The sequence below is a fragment of the Myiozetetes cayanensis genome, unplaced genomic scaffold (genome assembly GCF_022539395.1).
Source record: "Myiozetetes cayanensis isolate MyiCay16 unplaced genomic scaffold, myiCay2020 scf6-25, whole genome shotgun sequence".
Classification (NCBI taxonomy): domain Eukaryota; kingdom Metazoa; phylum Chordata; class Aves; order Passeriformes; family Tyrannidae; genus Myiozetetes; species Myiozetetes cayanensis.
In genome coordinates, this window is record NW_026087853.1 from 6,481,989 (window position 1) to 6,503,464 (window position 21,476).

General features: G+C 46.2%; 1 protein-coding gene across 5 annotated transcripts in view; it reads right to left on the reverse strand.

The window, feature by feature from the left end:
* Positions 1-15,367, reverse strand: part of CEP170B (centrosomal protein 170B) — a 58,120-nt gene extending 42,753 nt beyond the window's left edge. For 4 of the 5 annotated variants that reach the window (XM_050336860.1, XM_050336859.1, XM_050336858.1 and 1 more), the window contains exons 1-3: positions 15,290-15,367; positions 13,896-14,031; positions 1,824-1,913 (exon numbers count right to left, since the gene is read on the reverse strand). In XM_050336860.1, coding sequence (XP_050192817.1) covers positions 1,824-1,913; positions 13,896-14,000 — 195 coding nt within the window. In that variant the 5' untranslated portion in view covers positions 14,001-14,031; positions 15,290-15,367. Of the gene's footprint in view, positions 1-1,823; positions 1,914-13,895; positions 14,032-14,911; positions 15,006-15,289 lie in introns of those variants that run through there. The other variant, XM_050336857.1, reaches the window with a different exon arrangement.
* Between the last annotated feature and the right edge of the window lie 6,109 nt (positions 15,368-21,476).

Genomic DNA, 21,476 nt, shown 5'->3' on the forward strand with positions numbered 1-21,476 from the left:
TAGAACTTCAGCAGACAACAGCCCCCAGCTTCCTGACAATTTACAGAAGAGCTGGGAAACAGGCCTGTAATTTCAGAATAAAAAACACTGAAGCTAGTTAAAAGGCACGGAACTCCGATTTACATGCAAGTTTTAATATTTAAAAAACCCACAACAGTCACATCTGAAACAGGAATAATTATTTGCTGAATTTTCTGCAAAACAGAAGTCTGCAAGAAACCCCATTTTGGTAGTTATCTATTTGTCCATGGTCACTTCAGATAAAATAACTTAAGGAAAATGCTGATTGCAGATAGAAACACTACCTTCAAAAACAAAAAGCTCTGAATAGAGACTGAAGAATCACCTGAACATTATAACAAAACCAAAACATTTTGACAATTGATATGAACCAGATTATCCAGCAAAGCCATATAATGCATTGTTGACAACTCAAATACAAAATAAAAGGAAATTCTGAAAATGGATTTAAAATCAAAAAAAGTCCTCAAAAGTGTTTTCTTTAGTTTCAGGTGAGAAAACAAGTTTTTAATGACAATTTTCAAATAAGGACATATATTTCTTTCATGCAAAGTAAATTTGGTTTGGCCAAAGTCATCTTCAACAGCAATGTGTTTGATCAGCTGCAGAAGACAGACACTACTGTAACTCCTTTTACTCCACTCCCCCTCTGAGCACAAGTCTATTATTAAAATGTTGCAAATTCATATGCTTTAGCATGTGAAGATATAAAAGAATTAGTGGTACAAGTCTTCCCTCTCTTGTAAACACAATTTTTAGCTGCTATTTTGCCACCATGAGTTAAATACCACAGGGTTTTGAACCAGGGGCCCAGCTAGAGCCCAGACCAGTTACTGGAAATATTCCCATTTCAGCAGGGCTCTGTGCCTTCAGCTATTAGGCTGAGAAGGATTAACACTCATCCGTGCTGTGTTCAGATGCCAGAAGAGGCAGAACAGTTGAGGGCTGCTTTTGCCACTGTTTTTGTACAAGTTTCTGGGCTCCTCTTGTGTTTTTGTGGTTGTGATGGTGGAGGGCTTCTGTTTCTAAGTCCAAAACAATGACTACAGTAAAACCCCCACTGGGAAGACAACTGTGTGAATCGAGCTCAGATCTGCTCCAGCAGAGGAATAGCTCCACTGGTATGAAGAAACTGCCAAAATAGAGGCATGCTATGACATTAGGACAGTTTAAACTGCAATGGTGTATTTAAGTGTCACAGAATTCAGGTGGGCAAACAAAGCCATCACTGAGCTGCCTAACACCACTCCATGAGTCAGGACCAGAGCAAGGGTTAAGATGGAGGCAGGCTCAGTTCCCTGGTTTGGGCTCACATTATCCCTTGGTCTTCATAGAAACCAGGCACAAGGCAGGCATAAGAGAAAAAAAAGTAGTTTCTCCCCAAAGAAATTAAATGTCTCATCATCCCATAAATCACTCCACGCACTGACAAATGACTTGCCAGAAGGTCACCCTGCTCATGCTGAGCAGCTGCTCCAGAATCTCCACCAGTTTAAAGTTAACATCCCCAACATGAAACTGAATTTATTTCCTCCTCTTTTGCAAGGGGCTTTATGATTTTGTGAGCCCTGAAGCATTCTGCAAGGACACCGGGAGAAAGAAACACAGTATTCACCAAGACGAGATGCCACATGACCTCAACCCCAGGCCTTGCAAATAATTATGTATGTTTAGCTTAACTCGTGCCAGCAGCTGCAGTGACCCAAAAGGGCCTGACAGAAGAATTCAGAGAGCACAGGAGCACTTGCAGACTCAGCACACCCCGAGTCCGCCTCCGCCACGCAGGGAGGTTTGAGACTTACGCCGTTTAAGCTCCCGAGATCCTTCACCCAGTGCTCATCCTTCTCCTTGTCATAGTTGATCACGGCGTGCTGCTTATCGACACTGCGGGACTGCCAATGCAAGCACAGTGAGCGTGAGACCGGTCAGGCATAAGAGGCACTGTTAATCAAAGCAACATTTAGACATTAAACCGACTTGATACGGGGTAGGGGGAGAGAGAGGGAAAGCAGGAAGGATTAAATATTATTTACTACTGTAAATAATTGAAGGATAAGCAGTAAATGCTTCCACGGCTGTTTAAACAATTCACTGAAGACAATACACCATTTGCATGGAGAGGGGGAAAAAAATAATAAAAAGAAAACACTGAAGGCTGTTAAGACTATGCCATAATTTCAATAAATTATATCAATACACACTGAACAAAACCAGTCAAACTGAAAGCCTGGGGGGCAGGATCTCAGCCAGTGCAAACTAGAAGAGCTACATTTTTCAACTGCTGAAGCCAGTGGCCTCATCACTAGAGATGCTCCTATTTGGGATCATTTCTGCCTATTTTTCTAAGAGAAAAAAACACATTTTTTAGATTACAAACCAAACTCATTCTCAACAATGTATACTGTTCCCAGGATTATGTCCTGGAGTTGATTTAAATTCTAGGATGTGTTCCAAGTTGGAGAGAGGTTAGTAGACCTGGAATGAGAAAGAAAGCAATGCCAGGAAAATTCAAATTTTAAGCTATGTTTGAGAACACTGAACTTGACAGTGATCTGGTGTCACTGGCTTTGCCACAATGCACAAGTATCACATGCACCTTATCTTCAAAACAGAGTATGACACTTCAGCAAGAATGGTGTCAGACTTCTGAGGAAGAAGTGTAAGAACGAGATCTACGAATGATTTTGAAATATGGTGTGTTACAGCTATAAAGACACCAGACTGTCTTTATTTAGACCTACTGCCTCTCGTAACTTGAATTCTTGCTGCAGTTGACCTCAGCCAGACACTGGAACCAGTCGCTCCATCAGCACACACACAGCACTGAGACCTCCCTGACATCCCAGCCCAGAGGAGGGGAGGGCATGCCACCAGAGCAGGGAGACAAGCCAGGCCCCAAGTCAGCTAATCCTCATCTTCCTGGGCATCAACAAACAAGTTCCTGGTGAAAAGTCCTTCCCTCTTCCCAAGTATAAACATGCTGGTTTCCACAGCACCACTCTCAGCAGGCCATTATCTGTTTCCTTGCAAGCATGCAGAGGCAAAGATTGTTTCAAGGCATTCCTGGTGAAAACACAGAGGCTTTCTTCAGACAAACTTCTGCTATTTGCAGGAATTTCTTCTGGCCCTGACAATGTCAAGCACATTGGTAATACTGTAACAGCTGACAAGTGGCACCTCCTTCCCCTGCAGAACACACATCAGCCCAAGGAGACGTGTCCTCCAGGATAACCCTGATGTACCAAAATGAAGCAAGCACATACCTGGCCAGAAGATTTCCCTTCCACCTTGCAATGTCCCTCACACCATTCGTGACATGCCACTCCAAGCAGAGGCAGTGAGGAGAGGGCCAGGTAGACTCCATGCCTCCAGCTCCCTCTCTAACACAGTTATCCACACACTGCTGAACTTACACGGCAGCACTTCATGCTTTGCTGTCCAGCTGGTGCTGCTCAGACATCAATCACCCTCCCAAAGACACCAATAAGAACTGGTGAGACAGGCAGAGACAAGGTGGTTGGGAACATCCCACCTATGTTTCCTGCCTTGCTGAGCACTAAACACGGGAATCAACGCACAGCAATGTCCTCCCAGGAGGGGCACACGCGAATCCCTCAATCCCATGCCATCCCCACGCTTGGTGTCAGACCTCTGACCTCAAGGCCAGGCAGGTCTTGAGCATTTGAAGTGTGAAGCTGCTGTTTCTCTGTTACTACTCACATCAGATGCAGCCCCTCAGTCCATCTGGCAATCGCCCGAGTGGCTATGGCAGGGTGTGCAGTGTAAGGTAAGGATGGGCCAGGTAAGGAGAGCTGAGGGATGTTGCCCAGGCCCTGCACCTCAGCACATGGCAGGAGGACAGGAATGTCTCCTGTCACAGCCTCAGATATCACAGCAGCTGATGCTACACAAGCCGGGGTTGTTCCTGACCTGCCATGTGGTCCATCCCACCCTTTGGGGTCTGGGAGGGACCAGCCCAGGGTCTGTCCCCACAACAATCTGGCTGTGTGGGCACTGCACCTGGGCTGGGGCTCCTACAGGGCTCACCACAGCTCTCCTACAAAGCAGAGGGGGAAGACCATCCCCTCTCCCCATCCATGGGCATTTAAGTGCTATGCTTCATCCTGCTGGACTCAGAGACAACTGAGCACAGGGCCTGCACAGATGTGCTCATCCCTGGTTCCTCTGCTACCCAAAATTGTGGACACCACTGTTCCCAATGAGATGTGAGGGAACACTGATTAACTGGTGCAGCAGTGTTTGCTTTAGGTTTTTACAGTATGTCATAGACTCGTTTAAAGATTAACAGACTTTAATGGCAGAACAAACCCTCTAGTCCCCCTCCAATTACAGAAATGCTTCCACCCCAAAAAGTTAACCCAGAAAAAAAACTGGGGTAGATTTCATTTGGTGTCTGATTTTAAATGAATCCACAGGTCATTTTAAAAAGGGTTTATTTCTGGGAACCAGCTGTCTCTCAAAAATTCTGTTTGCCCTGCATCTGACCCTGATGTAGGTCAGCACAGCCTTTGGTCTGCTGTGTTTTACAACAGCTGACTACAGCCACTCAGGGGTCCCAAATCAGATGGGGGTCATCTCAGGGGAGTAGACATGTATTCCAGCAACATGATACTCCCCTACATAAATGTAGGAAGAGGTCACCAAAGAAACCAATTTATGACCAAACCTCCTGTTTTCCAAGGATGTTTCAGCTGTGTTCAAGAAAGCCCGTAGGAAAAGGAGAAAAAAACAATATGCAAAATCTGACCCACAGTGTTCATACAACCTCTCAGCATCTCTTTAAAGAGCACATCAGGAACGCAGCAAACTGTTACCCAGATTGCACTTCTATGAAATTTCATGCTTTTGTGGAGAAGAGAGGAATTTTCTTAGTTTTGTTTATGTTAAACCAGCAAACATCACAGGAACTGGCAGCAGGAGTTCCTAAGGGCTTGTCTCCAAGGAAACTCAACTTAAAATAACTAAATTCACACCTTATTTATTTTGATGCAGACTTGCCAAAGGTCACTCTTACTTGAGAACCGAGGTGTGGTTTATTTCAACATCAGTCACACTTAACATAAACTGCTCTCCTGTGCAGTGACAGCAGCAACCCGGTGGCTGATGGTGCCTTTGCTCTCAGTGAGAGGAGCAAACTGCCTCAATCCCGCTTCCCAGGAAGAGACTAAACAGTTTCCAGACTGAGAGCAGCTGAGAGCCCTAGAACAGTCCTGCAGAAGTCACTTCAGCCCAGCAGGCCAGTGGTTTCTAATGTGTGACCCACTGAATCACAGAAAGTGATTTAGGAAACCTGAGTCAACAAGTTACAGAGTTGCTGCCCATGGGTGCAGAGCTCCCAGCTGTCTGCAACTCCACTGGAAAGATTTTAGGCATCTATAAATTGAAAAACTGCAATTAAGTTGACTGAATCACAAACATAAGAGGACTCTCTAGCCTAAATGCACACTTGCACCAAATATTGAGCCTTGCTTAATGATCAACCACTACCTCCACAACAAAAGGCAAGACTGATCCATCTGTCAGGAGAGGACACAGGGGTCCAAGGAAAAAAAACAAAAACCCAACACACAACAGAATTACCATTAAAGTGTTGAAAAACCCTGAATTGCCTATATCCAGATGTCAAAAGCAGCAAAGAACCAGTACGTCCTTGCAGTTAGGCTCTTTCACCAGAAAAGCGCTTGTGATGAGGCCAGAAGCACTCCTGAGCTGTGGGCAAGGATCACTGAGATTTTGCTTGGATACAAACCACAAAACCAGAGCTGGAGAGATTGAGAAGGGGAAGAGAAGGCAAGCAAGGGAAGTGTCCTCCTAAACAGCAGTGATCTGCAGGCAAGAAAGAAGGGCACACTCTGAGAGGCTGGGAATGAAGGAAGCACACAGGGTTCTCACCGTGTCCCAACACTGGACCTGTTATCAAACGAAAACAACTCTCAGGAAAACACGTGTGCTTTTCTGATTAAGAACAATTACACTTGTCTGCAGGTAAAACATTGGACACTGATCTGTTACTACACTAGGCTCATCCAGGGCTGGCATTTCCAGACATTCAAATCACTTCCTAATATAAGGCTGTGCTGCTTCTCTGTCATACCATCTACAGTGCATCATGTTTTAAATACCTAGTAGACAAAATGCACATGCAGCATGTAACTGAGGACAGAGGTACTTTACAGCTCTTCTTTCTCTCGAGATCATATTTAGTAGATGGGCCAAAACTTAGACAGGAATGGCACCTGTGGGTCTGCCAGTCCCATACTGGTACCAAAATCTTGGATCACCAGTCTCCAATCAGTCACGCAAACAGGCAGCTCGCTTGTGGTTCTCAAAACTGCACACATCAAATCAACAAAAGCCCCTGCTTGGCATGGGAGCAGCAGAAGCGGCTTCAGAAGGGCGCAGGAGTCTCCATGGAGGCACAAATCACGCTGGCTACGTGTGCTGCAGACACCCCACAGCTTTATGTTTTCGGTGAAGGGTCTGATACATAGAACAGGGCACTTGGGATGAAAGCACGAGCTGTGGAGACGCCAAGCAAAGCCCACAAGGAAACAAGACCTGCTTAGGAAGGCAGGAGGAGAAATACAGCCAGACAGCCTGCGTTTCCCCACAGGGCCGGGGAGCAGACGCAGCTCAGCTGTCTACACAGATACAGATGCTTCTTTTTTTCTCAGGAGAATTACCATGGGCAAAAGCCTCCTGCTCAGGGTTGAGATTTGGACTTCAGCCCTGTCAGTGCCTTGAGGCACCGTGGTATTGGAGATAAAATAAACAAACGAGAGCAGTTTCCCTGTTCCTCACTGCAGTCTGTTGTGCACGTCTGGCACTAAATAGCTGCAGCGTTCTGGTGGCAGCATGCAATAAACAGTTGCTCAAATACTTTCCATAGTGAACAGGTTACATTTCTGCCAGTACTGTGCTCTGCACAAGTGTCCCAGTAAGGGAATACAAACCTCTGTTGGTGTCCCACTTTAGAACAGAGATAGACAAAGCCAAAAAAAAAAAAAAAAAAACCACCAAAAAACTCTTGCATTCTGACCCAAAATGTGAATTATGCTTCTCAAAAGCAAAAAGCTGGATAACATTTAATGACAGGTGTGAACACATGGATCTCTCTTCCACCACAATGCATTTCACAGCGCTGTGTGTATTGGCTGCTTCAGTACTTTTCCAGAATATCACTGAATGCCCTGTCCTGCCCCAGGCTGGTTGCAAATGTGCCACCCCCGCAAGAGGCAGCCTGATCGCTCCCAGGGGCAGGAGCTGCCAGCTTCTAATGACTCTGCCTAGGCAGACAAATGTCTCTTCAGCAAGTGTAGCCACCTCATCCCAGGGCTGGACTTGCTTTACAGCTCCCAAGCTGCAGATGCTCCTACCTTCAGCTTTGCTGCAGCCAGGATCCTGGGCTTTGTGGATCGGTGGCAGGACCAGGGCCTGAGTACTCATGCAAAAAATGAGGCACTGAACAAAAGAGAGAAATCCCCCAGGAAAATGAAACTGTAGTCCCCACAGTTTGGCAGAGGGATTTAGAGACTGGCATGGTTCCCATAAAAACTTAACCCCTTATTTTGGGGTAAAATGGGTTTTTGCTTGCTGGTTCCCCCATTCCCAAAGTGAAGCACTGGTTCAAGGGACCCAGAGTCAGATCCTGACCCCAGGTAGGGAACATGCTGCCCACAGACACACTGGCTTTCCCACTGTTTTACGTGGCCACCCAGGAGGCATGGAAAAGCATCATTTTAGGCAGGACAGAAGCCTGAATTTTTATAGGCCTGGATCAGGATCTCATACAGGGAAGGGGTTCTCTTTCTCCGCCCACTCCGGAGTGCTACAAAGCCTCCCTACACAAGCCAGGCTTCCAGCACCTTGCCAGCCCCGCGGAGCCCTCTCACCCCTAATAACCACCTGCCTTCAGTGCCACCATCACCTCTCTCCTTACCCTGCCTCCAGCAATGAACTCCCCTCCCAGGTTTGCCTGTCCTGCCATGCCTCCGGCCTCTTACTCCCACACTTCATCAGACATCCTAATCCTCCTGTCAGCTGCACATTAACAGAACACAATGGGAGAAGGAAGGGGCAAAAAAACAACTCTAGGCCTAGAAATACAGGATGTGCATCCTTCCTCTCACAGCTGCTGCCCCAGCATCCAGAAACACTACCTGTCAAAAAGAAGTACCTTCCCAAGGCTAGATCCATTCCCTTTTGTCTGTAAGACACCTACTTCATTTGTAACACCTAACAAATTACTCTTGGCAATTCCCAACACACAGGGACTAACTTAGGTGCTTGTTTACACCCTCTGGATAAATGCAGCAAAACAGCATGAGTGGGGCATTTCCCTGTCCCAACTACAGCTTCCCACTACAGCCCTGCACTTCCATGGGGAAGGAGGTTGGGACACAAAAACCAGCAGAGATTCCCCATGGCTTTTTCTAGGAACTCCCAATGCAGGAAACCTGTGAGCGACGGAGGGGTACAACTTCTGCACTGTAGTGAATTCACCTAAGAAGTAGCAGGAAAAAGATAATCTACCAAGTTCACACCATCTGCTTCTCCCCAGCATAACGCTGTAGACAAACTACACCACACCTATTTGCACTTGTTTATGTATGCACTCACTAAACTACACAGGAGAAACGTGGTACTATTATCAAGTACGGAGAAGGGAAGGCAGGATACATCAGGTCAACAAAACCCTAATTTGACCAGATGTCACACACACAGGCAGGGCTCATCTTCGCACCGTGTTATTTGCGGAGCGTGCCGTGCGCCCTGCACACCAAACACGGAACAGATCCTGAGGGAAAAAATGCCCGGTAACGACACAATAACAGATTGCATCTTCATGCCTATGTACACAGGGGCAGAAGCAGGATTACACAGGCAGCCTTCGCATTAGTAATGTTGTAACTGCTCTGCAGTTATAAACACTTGACTTAGCAGCCATAGGAATATTCCTCCTGTGCCTAGAATGCTTGTAATTCCCTAGCTTTTTAACAAAGCAAGCTAAAAAGAGGAAAACGTAGGATTGTTACCTTTTATCGGATTCACCGGAAGAACAAACTTGTATGTTCAGCTCACAAGCCCCTACCACTTGAACTAATTGATAACATAAGCAGTATGTGATGTCCCATATGGGCCAGTGACAGATGCTTGGCTAGTAGCTTTCACAGATATCTGCTGACACCAGAATAATACCAAGTTTTGACCCATCTCAGGCCTAAGGGCGATGCTGCTAGGCAGTCACATCCTGTAATTCCCGCTTTGCCCACACTGAACACCTTCTGCCCTATGTGCACCACCCTCCACTTCTCCAAGTCCTGCTGTTCCTCCTCTCACTCTGCACAAACAAAATCCTTGTTGTACTTCCTCACTCGGTCAAATCTTAATCTCTTGGTGAAGTTTTATAGGAATCCAACCACTAGATGCAAAGATCTGGCCTCTGGCTTCCTGAAACACAGTCCAAGAGGTTGAACAAGCCCTCTGGAAGTATTACACTCTTGGCTTGTCCTCACACTTTCCTCGACAGCTGCTTTGACCACTGTCTGAGTCAGGATACTGGGCTAGATGCACCTTGATCTAATCTAGTGCAGATGCTCTTACATCTACACCCCAGCCTTGTGAATCCCTGTACCCAGTTCCTCTTTGCCCAATTTGCAACAGTCCTCCAATCCATCCCTTTGCCAACCTCACTCCAAGATGAAATCACCAAAGACAACAGTATCAAACAAGTCCCTGCTGACCACATGCAAACTCCAGCTTTGCTTCAAAGGTTTGGAACTTGGTCAAACACATTTAGATTATTGACTGGGGGGGATGGTAGGTAGAAAACCAATCACCTCCAACCTAAGCATTCACTCTTGAAAAGCTTCAATGCCCCAGCTCTACAATGCCAGAACTTCAAAGAACAGGTTAAATAACTGACATGAAGAAAACAGCATTTTTCTCAGAGCTGCTCACAGCAAAGACCGAAGATGGGAGATGATCACATCCAGAACACACCACCTAAAACAGACCCCTGGAAAATAAACTCTCATCCCAAACAGTTACAAAGTTTAGCAGAATTATAAGCAATTGCAAACAGTGTCTCCTGATAGGAAATGTCAAGCTGTCTCAAAAGGCACACAGGACAAAGGCATAAAACAGAAAGCATCACCTACTCCTGCTGTAATTCACATTTGTGTACGAACTCACCCACTGTAGGACAACTGCACGCCCAGACCATCACTTTAAAGGGACTAAAATGCTCAAGGGAGCATTGGTTGAACATTTTTCTTTCCCAATTTTTCCAGTAAACACCACCCTCAAACAAAAACAGGGAAATCATGACCCTGCTTTCCATTCTGCTAAATATTTACATTTAGGGAAAAAAAAAAAAAGGCAAAAAAATGTTTTGCTTAGGAGCAGAAGGTAATGTTTTAATGTTTTAATGGTTAAGTGAAAATTTTGAGTTTGCAGAACGTTTGTCCCCTGAGTAAATACCCATCACATTAAGCAAGTGATCAAAGCTGGTAAAAAACGGCAACTACGTTTCCCAAGAAGGATGTTGGGGAGGGAAGAATTACTTTCTCCAAGATGGTCCAAAAGCTCTTTTAATTCTTGTTTAAAAAAAAAAAAAAAAAAAATTTAAAAAAAAACCAATCAAACCTTTTCAGAGCATTACTTCCTATCACCACCACCCTTCACATTAAAAAACCAGACTAGTGCAAGTTAGAGGTCCAGATTTCCATACTCCTGCAGTGTGTTACCTTAAGGAACCAGTGAGACCGCTGAAATCAAGCACTGTTCTTCAGAAAAAGGGCAAAATTGAGCCCTTGGCTCTGGTAACAACAATGCATGCCAAGCTACAGCTACACTACACAGCATTTTCACCCATGCATTAAAATTCAAACCCATTGTAAATCTCGCACTTACTTGTAAAAGAAGCTTTAGAGAGCTGCAAAAACATTTAAAATATTTCTAATCCTCTTTGTAGGTACAGAAGATACCAAGGTAGATTATGTGTCCCTGCTATCAGACCTACTTAATTTTAAGCTTAAAGACTCTCGGTTTCTTCACCTCTTTATAAATTGGAAAGTAAATCCAACACCTGTATGAAATAAGTGAAACAGGCAAAACTAAAGCTTGATTGTTTGGTGACAAAGCCATCATTTTTTGCTGTTTAGGGATCCGATACCTTGAGACAACATGTTCCAAGAAAATATCAAAAGAGAAGACACTCCTAAAACAGTAAAATGAGAGAGGCAAGACTGCAGGTCTCCAGGACAAGGATCATCTCTGTGTCGTGTGTTTGCACACCGTGCTACACACAGGGTCTCAAAAAACCATATCACAATGGGATATCCCATATCACAGGGAACCAAAAACCATATCACAATGAAATCACTAAGCAGTAAACACTCTCAGAGATGAAAAAACACCAACCAGGTCATCAATCACTGCCAGTCTGTGCCCAGCTGTGCACTTTAAAGGATCAAACACCAGTATCTTGAAATACATATGCAAAATAACTGTGCAGCAAATATACAGTTTCAGGGTCAGTACCACAGAAATACTACAAGGTGCAAACAACTGTCACAAGAGCTATGTCCATCTGCTCTGATAACTGCCCTGCCTCTTAAGCTTCCCCCAAGACAAATGATTGTGCCAGTCTGCACAACGATTTTGTGACATGGACAGTCACAGTAGGGGAGAAGTCTATTTTTAGATCTCATCCTCCATCTGCTCACACACAATTCTGCTCAGATATCAAGTCTCTATTCACAATCTCTGTTCTGCACTGAGTCTTACTACAATCATCTCATTTGGAGCCCCAGGTAGCTCTGGAAAACATCTTTATAAGCAAATGACTAGGAAAGTACTCTTCTGTGCTGTTCAAAACAAGACCTGACATGTGATCCTAGAAAAAGCTTTATCCCTGGAGATAGTAAACTAGTACATTTATAAAGTGTCACATGTAGCTCACCCTGTGAACACAAACAATCCAGAACCTTCACCCTGGTGAAATAAAGGAAACTTCCTTTAATACCACCCAGCAGCACCTATGAGCCCCCAAATACAACTGTTTCACAGATACTGCTGGCTCCTCCAGGAATCTCAATTCATTCACCTTGTAGAAAAGCACATGGCAAATGTTGAGTGTCACAAGGCTGCTAGTCCACAAGCAACAATGACAAGCCAGCTCAGACTTGCAAAGAAGCATCAAATACTCTGGTTGGTATGGAGTGGCTCACAATCCACAACATCCACCTAACCCCATAAACAACCAGAGAAACAAGCAAAGCATTTTAAGCATAACTGATATTTGGGTACTTGTATTTTAGAATACACAGCTTGAGACACGTGACTGTCAGAGTACTGAAATCTGACAGTAAAAAAACCAGCACTCAATACCTTCAAAAGATACTAAGATGGGCAGCCTAAAACTCAGGCCATTTCTGGAAACCAAGGCCACTATGTGTTTTCTCCCTTCAAGTCACAAGAGAACACAGCATTCAGGTTTCTGAGCAGCCAAATACGGACTTACAGAAAATATCAGGACATTCTTAATGTCTCACCTTCACATGCCTCACCAGTCAGACATGTAGAAACATGAAATAAAAGATAGTCTGATTCATGGGAGAACCCAAACAAATGATCTGCCGTGGAGCAGGAGCTTCAGACTCTACCACTGCAGCACAGCCATGCCATTCACTGCCAGACAGCAGAACAGTATAAACACTGCAAGCTCTCCTTTTGCAGGCACTAACATTTTATTACAGCTAGACAGCACCTTGCCTTCCAAGTACACCTTGTACAAGAACTTCTACCTCCCTAAACAGACCTCCTGTTAACATATCATACAAAATCCCTGCAGTAATAACAAATACAGCCTGCTCAGTAGATCATCAGCACAGCATTTAGGACATATCTGTGATGAGGTTAGCAGTGGAAATTACAAGGGAGTCCCTGTTGTGCCGGCAGCTTCCTAAGTTTGCCACTAACAGACACACGTGCCACCTTCATAAAGGGGCAAAAAGAGACAGGCTGGTGCAATCAAACATTTTTGGGGCATTTAAGTACTTTGGCATGGGTCTAGCAGAAGCACTAATTTAATTCTGAGCTTCTATAAATTCCTGACCTAAACTGCTCGCGTCAAAAGCTCTTTACAAGATTCCAGCTCCATTTGTTTGGAGTGGCATCCACTACATGATGCTGTCAAACATCAGACCACAGTCAACACTTCAGACAACACTGGATTAGGTCCAGCAGAGACACATGCTGGTATGGAAAGCACTGACAGAAGCTGCAAGTTTGCCCAAGTAACAAATTACTTTGGGAAGAGGCCACCATGCCACTCACCCCACCGAAACAGCTAGAGTTTCTCTGCTAAACATCAGTATTTCCTACCATGATAAAAACAGCTCAGTGAGAGATACAAGTGCTAACAATTTAATCAAATTTAAAGGGAAAAACAGGTAAACAAAAAACCCTGCCTGCATTCAAATCACATGTAAACAGCACATGTATTAAAGGCTAAAAAAACCCAGCATCATAATCACGGATCAGGACAGAATGGTATGTCTTTGTTTACCGCTTCTATAGCATGAAGACAGTTAATCTATTTGATTAATCTCCCACCACCACAGATCTTATCCGTCTGATGACATGGCAATTTGAAAGAAACCCCACTTGCACTGTCACAAACATATGAAGTCTTCATGGGAAACACAGACTCAGGATAAAAAAAGGGAAGTTCCTTTTAAAATATGTCACTTGAAGAAAGCATGGAACTCCAGAGATCCCCAGCATTACATTCATATCTAGTGCATCTTCAGGAGAAACAACAGCAACAAAAAAAAGAGCCATGTTACCTGGAGCATCAGTTCACAGTCATCTCTGCCAACAAATATCATCTCCCGAGGGAGCCGATGGCGAATGCCAGTGCTGCTCACCAAGAACCACGAAGTCACGCTCATTTTGGCGCTTGGCACTTAACCTTTATACATCCTAAACACAGGAAAAAAAACCACACAGTGAGCTATCAGTGAAGTGCACAAACACACCAGCGCATAGCCACAGTTCCCACATTTCCCTCTGCCATGGGACCCAGTGCTGCCTCTTCCACTTAGTGTTCATGTCTTAAATTTCTGGTGGCAACAAGCAGCTGTGAAGTGTGTGCCAGGACCTGCTGCCCATGTGCCATGTGTAGCTGTGCTGCAGCCCTGGAAATATTCCCACAGCAAAATAAGACTAAGGGTCTGAAGAAAGGATTGTTTAAAAAAATGAAACATCCACCTGAATCCAATCCATGAAATGATGAAATATGGGGGGAGGGGGGGAACTAACCAACAAAGATCTCTCTTCCAGAACATTTCCTCATCGCTACCACTGTGCATGGTTCACAGCATGAGCTTCCCCCACCATCAAAGGTCTGGACCAGCACATCAGTGAGGTGACATAACCTGGCTCCTCTAACCTTTCACAGCGCACTCCCAGGAGTGGTTACACCAGCGCTGGGAGGGAGGAGACCAGCCTCCCTATTGCTCATCCCACTTCCACACTGATGTAAGTTGGGAGCCCGCAAATCCATCCTTCCTTCCTTCCTCCCCCGCTGCATGAGCTGGTCCAAGCACCAGACCGCTCTGCCACCCCAGGACTGGAAGCACAGGCTGCGACTCCCACCGGGCGGGGGAGCGGCGGCCGCGACCTGCGTGCGGCACTTCCCGGGCACTCTCCCGGCCACACCTGTTTGTTGTCGCTGCCACAGCCCGGCTGCGGGCAGCCTGTTCCTGCGGCCTCTCCCCACAACATCCCATTTTTCCCCTCCCCGGCTGAAAGGAGGGAGATCCAGCGGCACACGCCGGGCTCTCGCCCTCCCCTCACCCACCTCCCGGTGGATCCAAGTTGCATTCCTGAAGGCGCACGGGGGGAAGGAGATCTCCATTTTCCCCGCGCCGCGCGGCGCTCCCGGCCCCACGGCCGCCTCCCCAGCGCCGGGCAGCGCAGGTGGGGACGGACGAGAGACCTGCCCGGGGTGGGGGGTGACGGACACGCCGCCCCCGCCGCGCTCCCTCCGCCGCTCCGGGAGCCCGGCCGGTCGCCGCGCCCGTGTCACGACAACCCGCGAGCGGCCGCGACACACACACCGCGGCCCCCCGACAAAGCGCCCCCGGGGGAGAGGGCGAGGCGGGAGCCGCCGGCCGAGCCCCTTTGTGCGGCGGCCCCGCAGCCCCCCCGGCCCCCGCCCGCCCGCCGCCCGCCCTACCTGGTGCGGCCCTGGCGCGGTGGCAGCGGCGCCGCGCCCCGCCAGCCGGCTGTGCCTGCCCCGCGGGCCGCTCCCGGCGCCCGCCCCGCTCCGCCCCCGCGCCGCAGGTTCCCGACGTCAGGAGGCGGCTCCAGCCCTGCCGGGCCCGGCCGCGGTGCCGCCGCCGTCACCCCCCGGACGGACCCGCTGAGGGGCTCGGCGGTGCTGCCGGGGGCGCCTGAGCGGCAGGTGCCAGAGGGGGTTCTGGGCCGTGTGTCGTCGGCGCGGTGATAGAGAACCGTGGGATGGTTTGGGTTGGAGGGGACCTTGAGGATCAGCTGGTTCCAGCCCACCGCAGGGATGCCAACCACTGGAGCAGGCTGCTCAAAGACCCATCCAGCCGGGCCTTGAGCGCCTCCAGGGATGGAGCATCCACAGCTTCTCTGGGCAGCCCGTGCCAGTGCTGTGCCCTGGTTCAGCATCCCTCATTTCAGGCTCTCAGAGGGCTTAGTGAATGCCAGCGGAGCCTCTGACATCTCTCTGGCTGGGATGCAGCTGTCCCTGACTTGGGAAGGCCCAACATGCAAGCTTGATGTCATGGGACTGGAAATGCTGTCTCCACTATGCACTGGAGCCAGCTCCAATGGCAGCCTCTTCTCCCTCCCAAGTAAATCCTAACACAGCCTCTTCTCCTGCCCATGTGAGTCCCAATACAGCCTATTCTCCCACCCAAGTCCCAACACAGCCTCTTCTCCCACCCAAGCAAGGCCCAGCACCAGTCTCTCTCACTCTCCACCAGGGAGCAGGTTGGCATCCATCTCCACGTACACTCCTCGTGTCCTCTTGTGGGGCAGTACCTAAATGCAGTTGGCAGGACAGAGTTAATCTTGAGCATCTGACCATGGAATGAGAGCCTGAAATGGATGCTGTGAAAGGACATGCCATTTTATGGGTTCTTTTCAGCTGTAGGTAACTAGAAAATTCCAAAGAGCAGTAAGTCCAGGGAGTGATGACCACTCTTTTTCCCATTTTGAGGAACACTGAGCATTATGGCAACAGTTCCAACTATTTGCTGATACAAAGGTTTTTCAAGAGAGGCCTCAACTCCTGCAGATGTCAGTGGAGCTGCAAACAGCAGCAGCTTTGCACTGGCTCTCTGGCTCCAGCTGACACAGACTGCTAAGGAAAGACTTCAAGAGGACATCAAGTTCGTAGTGATGTTTCCCCAGGCTCATATTCCAGCTGGAAAGGCAGCTTTGCATTTTTACACTGAGCATATGGGTTTGAGTATCATTTCTCAGTCACCTGCAAGAGCGTCCCTTGGTGTCTTCAGTGGTGTCCTTCAGAATTTTGGCTCAGGATGTAACCTTAATAACGTCTGATGGCACCGAAAACATAGGTACAGAACACCACTCACTGGTGGCAGTCCTACAGCCACATCACTCCGTGGGCTTACTCCTGGTTTTCAGCTTTGCTGCAAGGCTGAGGAGCCAGGGAGGGCAAAACAAGGTGCAGCAGGACTGCGAGGCTGGAAGGAAAACAGCATTTCCTCCTTTTCCTCCTCTTTCTGAAGAGCAGTATGACTTTGTAATTAATTAATTTAAAGTATTATTGCTTTCTTTAAATGACATTTGACTTCTTTCTTGGCAAATACGTCCTGCCCCAGGGTGATTTCAAGGTATGATTATCTTCAAAGTCTTTGAAGCTGGCTGAGGCTGCAGCATCTGTGTTGTATTGGAGTGCTCTAGGTCTCTCCTTGGAGTAGAGCACCACACCCCTGCAGCATGCCATGTCCCTTGGACTCCTGGCAGGAGGATGGAGTGAGCAGCTGCCACTTGCAGGGCACTTTGAAGGCTTTTCCATTGAGTGGTGCCATGAAGTAATAGAAATCCTTTATAAATAAAAATGGACTTCCACCATATTTGCCAGCTTGTCCTGTCATTGGGTGATGTTTTATTATTGATTTAACTGACCTATAGCTTAAGTTTTTTAAATATTATTCACTTCTTCCTGAACTACATCTGTTTACTGGAGAGGCTTCTCTATGAACCAGTCTGTAGAGCATCTTTATACTACCATAAGGAAGTAGGATAATTTACTTCTTTATACAAGCCTGCCATCTAGGCAAATCTTTGTTATAAGTTACTATAAAAGGGTTAGTGTTTGCTTTAGTCGCTCTTTAAGCCCAGTTTTACCATTCATTTATCCGTGTGTATTTATTTGAGCAGTCAGTCAGTACTTCAGCAGTTACAGAGAAGAAAAACAGTCCCTGTTCCCACCACGTGTCTTTTGACCTGATTGAAGATGCAGTTTAGGCCAATACCCTGGGCCTGGCTGAATGATGCATTACAGCCTCTTTATTTTACTCCAGTGATATGACAAGAACAAAGAAGTTAATAAGTGGGCTATTTTCTTCTCCTTTCTCCTCAGCCCACACCCCTCCAAAAAAAGGGACTGCATGCAGCATATTCCGGTCAGCTTTAAATCCCAGGCAGAACAGTGTCCATGGGGAAGAGAAGCTGTTGCACTGCTGTACTTTGATTTCACATTTTTTTCCCCCTATTGGAACAAGCTCTTTTGGCAGCCAATGCAACCCCTGGGCTGCTCAAACCCCCAGGCTGACCAAACACACGACTGTCTTTGAAAATACAGTACTATAAAAGTGTCTTAAAACCACCTCTTCCTGTTGGAAGGAGGAAGGGGCTGGGAAAGACCTCAAGAAATTGGGTGCAGCAGCAGCACCATGCAGCTCATGCTGAGTTTGGAGCAGAAGTCATTTTTCATGCAAATCTCTCCACATTCATCTACAGCACTGTCACCTTCAACTACAAGGGACATACGGTGTTTTGTATTAACCTGCAAGACCCAGATGGCAGGAGGTTCACTGTCCTGTACATTGTGCAGATGAGGAGTAATGACCAGTCCCTGTCCCAGAGCACTCGTATTCCCAGTAAACAAGGAGATTGAAAATGAGGTAAAATGTCCAGGAAGAAAAATGACAGACCACAGGGCAATTTGTGTCCAGAGCTGTTGAATCAGGTCATCTGCTCTACTGAAACACCTTCTGCCTGACACCCTGAACCCACAGCTATCATGACTTGGAGCAGAACCATTTTAGATCCCTGCTTCAAAACAAAGATCCCACCATCCCCAGAGGAGCTGAACTAAATCAAGCTCTTTCTGGCAGGCTCTGATGTGAAGGAGATTTTTGACACAGTTCCCAAACGAGAACTGCATCTTGCTGCAGAGTAGGCTTCTGTTCCAGATTGATCATGGCCTGATCCAGATATGCTTCCCCCATGAAGGACAATTTTCCCTGTGCATGAGCCAAGGGAAAGAAATAATTCTGGTTATTGCTTAGATATTATCATGATGGGTAGCTTATAAGTAAAGGTGTGCAGGACTGCTAAGGCAACTTGGCCTGCTTAACCCACTGCAGGCTGGATGAAATCCAGTATGTGCAGCTGCATTCACATACATTCACAGGCACGTGTGCAGCTCATGAATTCCTGACTGATTTGCATCAAAGACATGTAGAAGCATTTGTCAGGCACCGTTCCACGAGATTATTTTATTTTCTCCCTTCTAACTTACCTTGAGATGCATCAGGAGAGGTTCACAAGTAGGTCATGCAGGGCTTCTCAGTCACTTCTTCACTTGGATGGATTCTGCTCCTCAGTGATAACTTTCATTCCCAAAAAGCCAAAATTGGACCCAGGCCAGTTCTTTGGGCCCTGCTGCAGGGAGATGTGCACTCCAGGTGTGTGCCTGCAGCATTCTCACTTCAGATCAGGATTTCTGCCTTGGTTTTTAGTATGAGCAGGAAAGATTTGTGGACTTCTGCAAGAGAATGCTGCAGGTCTGGACCTGTGTCCTTCGTACAGCTAATGGTACTGTTGGCTGCCAATAGAAAGGGCAGGATTGAGCTCTTTCCTATGAAACCTGTGACCAAAGCTTTTCATCACTGGTTCTGGGTATCAGCATGAGCTGGACCATCATAAAATGCAAATAATCCCCATTCTGAATATGCATCTTAAAGTGCCATTTTGAAAACCTCCCCCCCCCCCTTTTTTTTTGGTTGTTTTTTTCTTGCTGTTTGATGATTTTTAAATGACTAAAAATAATTTAAATTACTTTTAAATGGATGTTTATCTTAATTTTAGCCAGCCTGGTGTAGCAGCCTTGCTGAACTGAGTTCCAACCAGCAAAAGCAATCTGCCCCTCCACTCTGCCTAAGCACCAATCTTTTGCTCTGCCCAGTACCTCGGCTGTGCTGGTTGCCAACATTCCCGTCTCCTGTACAGCCAGGAACAGGCCCCAACCCTGCCCAGTCAACTGGAAAACAATAAGACTATTCATGTGCGTGGTTATTCCCTGGCATAGATGTTTGCAGATACAGTTGGACTGGGACAGGCCTCTGTCAGTTTGGATGGTTCTCCAAGATGGCTTTTTACAATCCTACTGTTTTTAACCCATTTATTAACCAGCTATAGGGACAGATCATTAGCTGGAGCGTGGTGGCATTGCTCAAAAGGCCTTCAGTTTGGCATCCTTGTTTTATACCAGCTGGAGAATTTTTCCTATACTTTTTTTACCCACAACATAGTCCTGTGCACCAACATGAAACTTAATTTCACTACTATGGAATTTACTGAAATAGAACCCTATATACATTATCACTTCTTTTCAGAATGTGCAGTGTGGCCTTCTCCAGTATCCTCTTCTTTTCCCCAGCTATCCCGCAAAAAAAATTGTATTTTTATTATGGAGAGGAATTTGTAAAACTATTTCTTTATTTATGACCCTCATAACTTGGAAGGGGGAAGGCAGGAAGAAATATCAGTGCAATAAAAGAGTGGAGCTGGTGTAGCGTGAACATTGTCAGAACGTCTCATCTAGGATCTGTGCGGCATAAAACTTTGCTGAAGGAATTAAAACATACGCTTAAGTGATCTCGTTTTTGGGGGGTTTAATTAGTAAAAGCTCGGCAATGATGATGTCGTGCTGTCTGATGAGATTAGGTCAGATGATACATAGTTGTATGGTGTGGCATCTTAAATGGGAATCACCTTATGGCAAGTCGGAGCCATTTCGATATCGCATTTAAAGAAATAGCTTCTCGGGGAAAGTTGATTGGTTTCATAAGAGAAGCAGCAGGGTTTTGAGGCCTCCTGTGTGGGAGAATGGGAACAACAGGCAGCTTGAGATCGTCTCTATTTCAGGGTTTTTTTTCCCCTCTTATTCGTTCAATTAATTTTCATGTGTGTGCGTATTTCTTACGGAACAGGCTGCAAGCCTACTTAAACAGAAAAATGATTTCACATGGCCCAGAGAACCCAGCACAACACACATGGCTGGAGGGCTGTACTTTACCCTCCCAACCATGAACAAATTCTTTCTGCTCTTCCTCTGTGGTTGTTATTATGATGCTAAGGCAGGAATATTTGGTTAAGTACCAGAAATGGAGGATTTCCTTAAGCAGTTTTGCTCCAGTAACAACCTCTTCTTATTTTTCTTCCTTTCCCCTAGTACTCAGCTCAAGTACTTGCATGTTTTCACACCCAGCCCAAGGTTTATTTCAGAAGTACATTCACTGCAGGCTCTGTTCCATGCAGGTGATCCTGTTACCCTATCCCAAGGATCTGCTTAGTCAGAAGATGCTTTATAGAATTTCTCCCATTGGATCAGTTTTGTGCATTTCTAGGAAAATCCTCTTGGTGTTTAGTTCACTGGGACCATCTAATTGATATTCATGAAGAAGGTGAAATTCTTAGTTCAAAAGTAAACATCAGTTTACGTTAAAGGAAACCAAGATTGTCATTCAACAGGACCTCACTGATCTATGAACTGCATAAAGTTGCTCCTTGCTTAAGAGACTTATTAAGACAAGACTTAGAGATTCAGCAATGGGTGAATGAGAACTTGTGGAAAAGAATCCATTCCTGTATGTTTTGATCAAGTTCATGCATTTTACTGGAAATCCAAGACTGATAAACTTTCTTTGCTGGCCTTATAAAGAAGAAGATTTTATGTTACAGTACAGTTGCTTCTCTAGAGCAATCTTTACTTATTGTCTCTGTAGACAAGTGTATGCTCTGCTGACTGACACTAGATCATACCACTCTGGTTTAATGAAAATGTCAGTTCTGCTTTAAACTATCTTCTTGGTTTCTTGTATTATCATTTTTGCCTGCAAGATGAAAAGCTT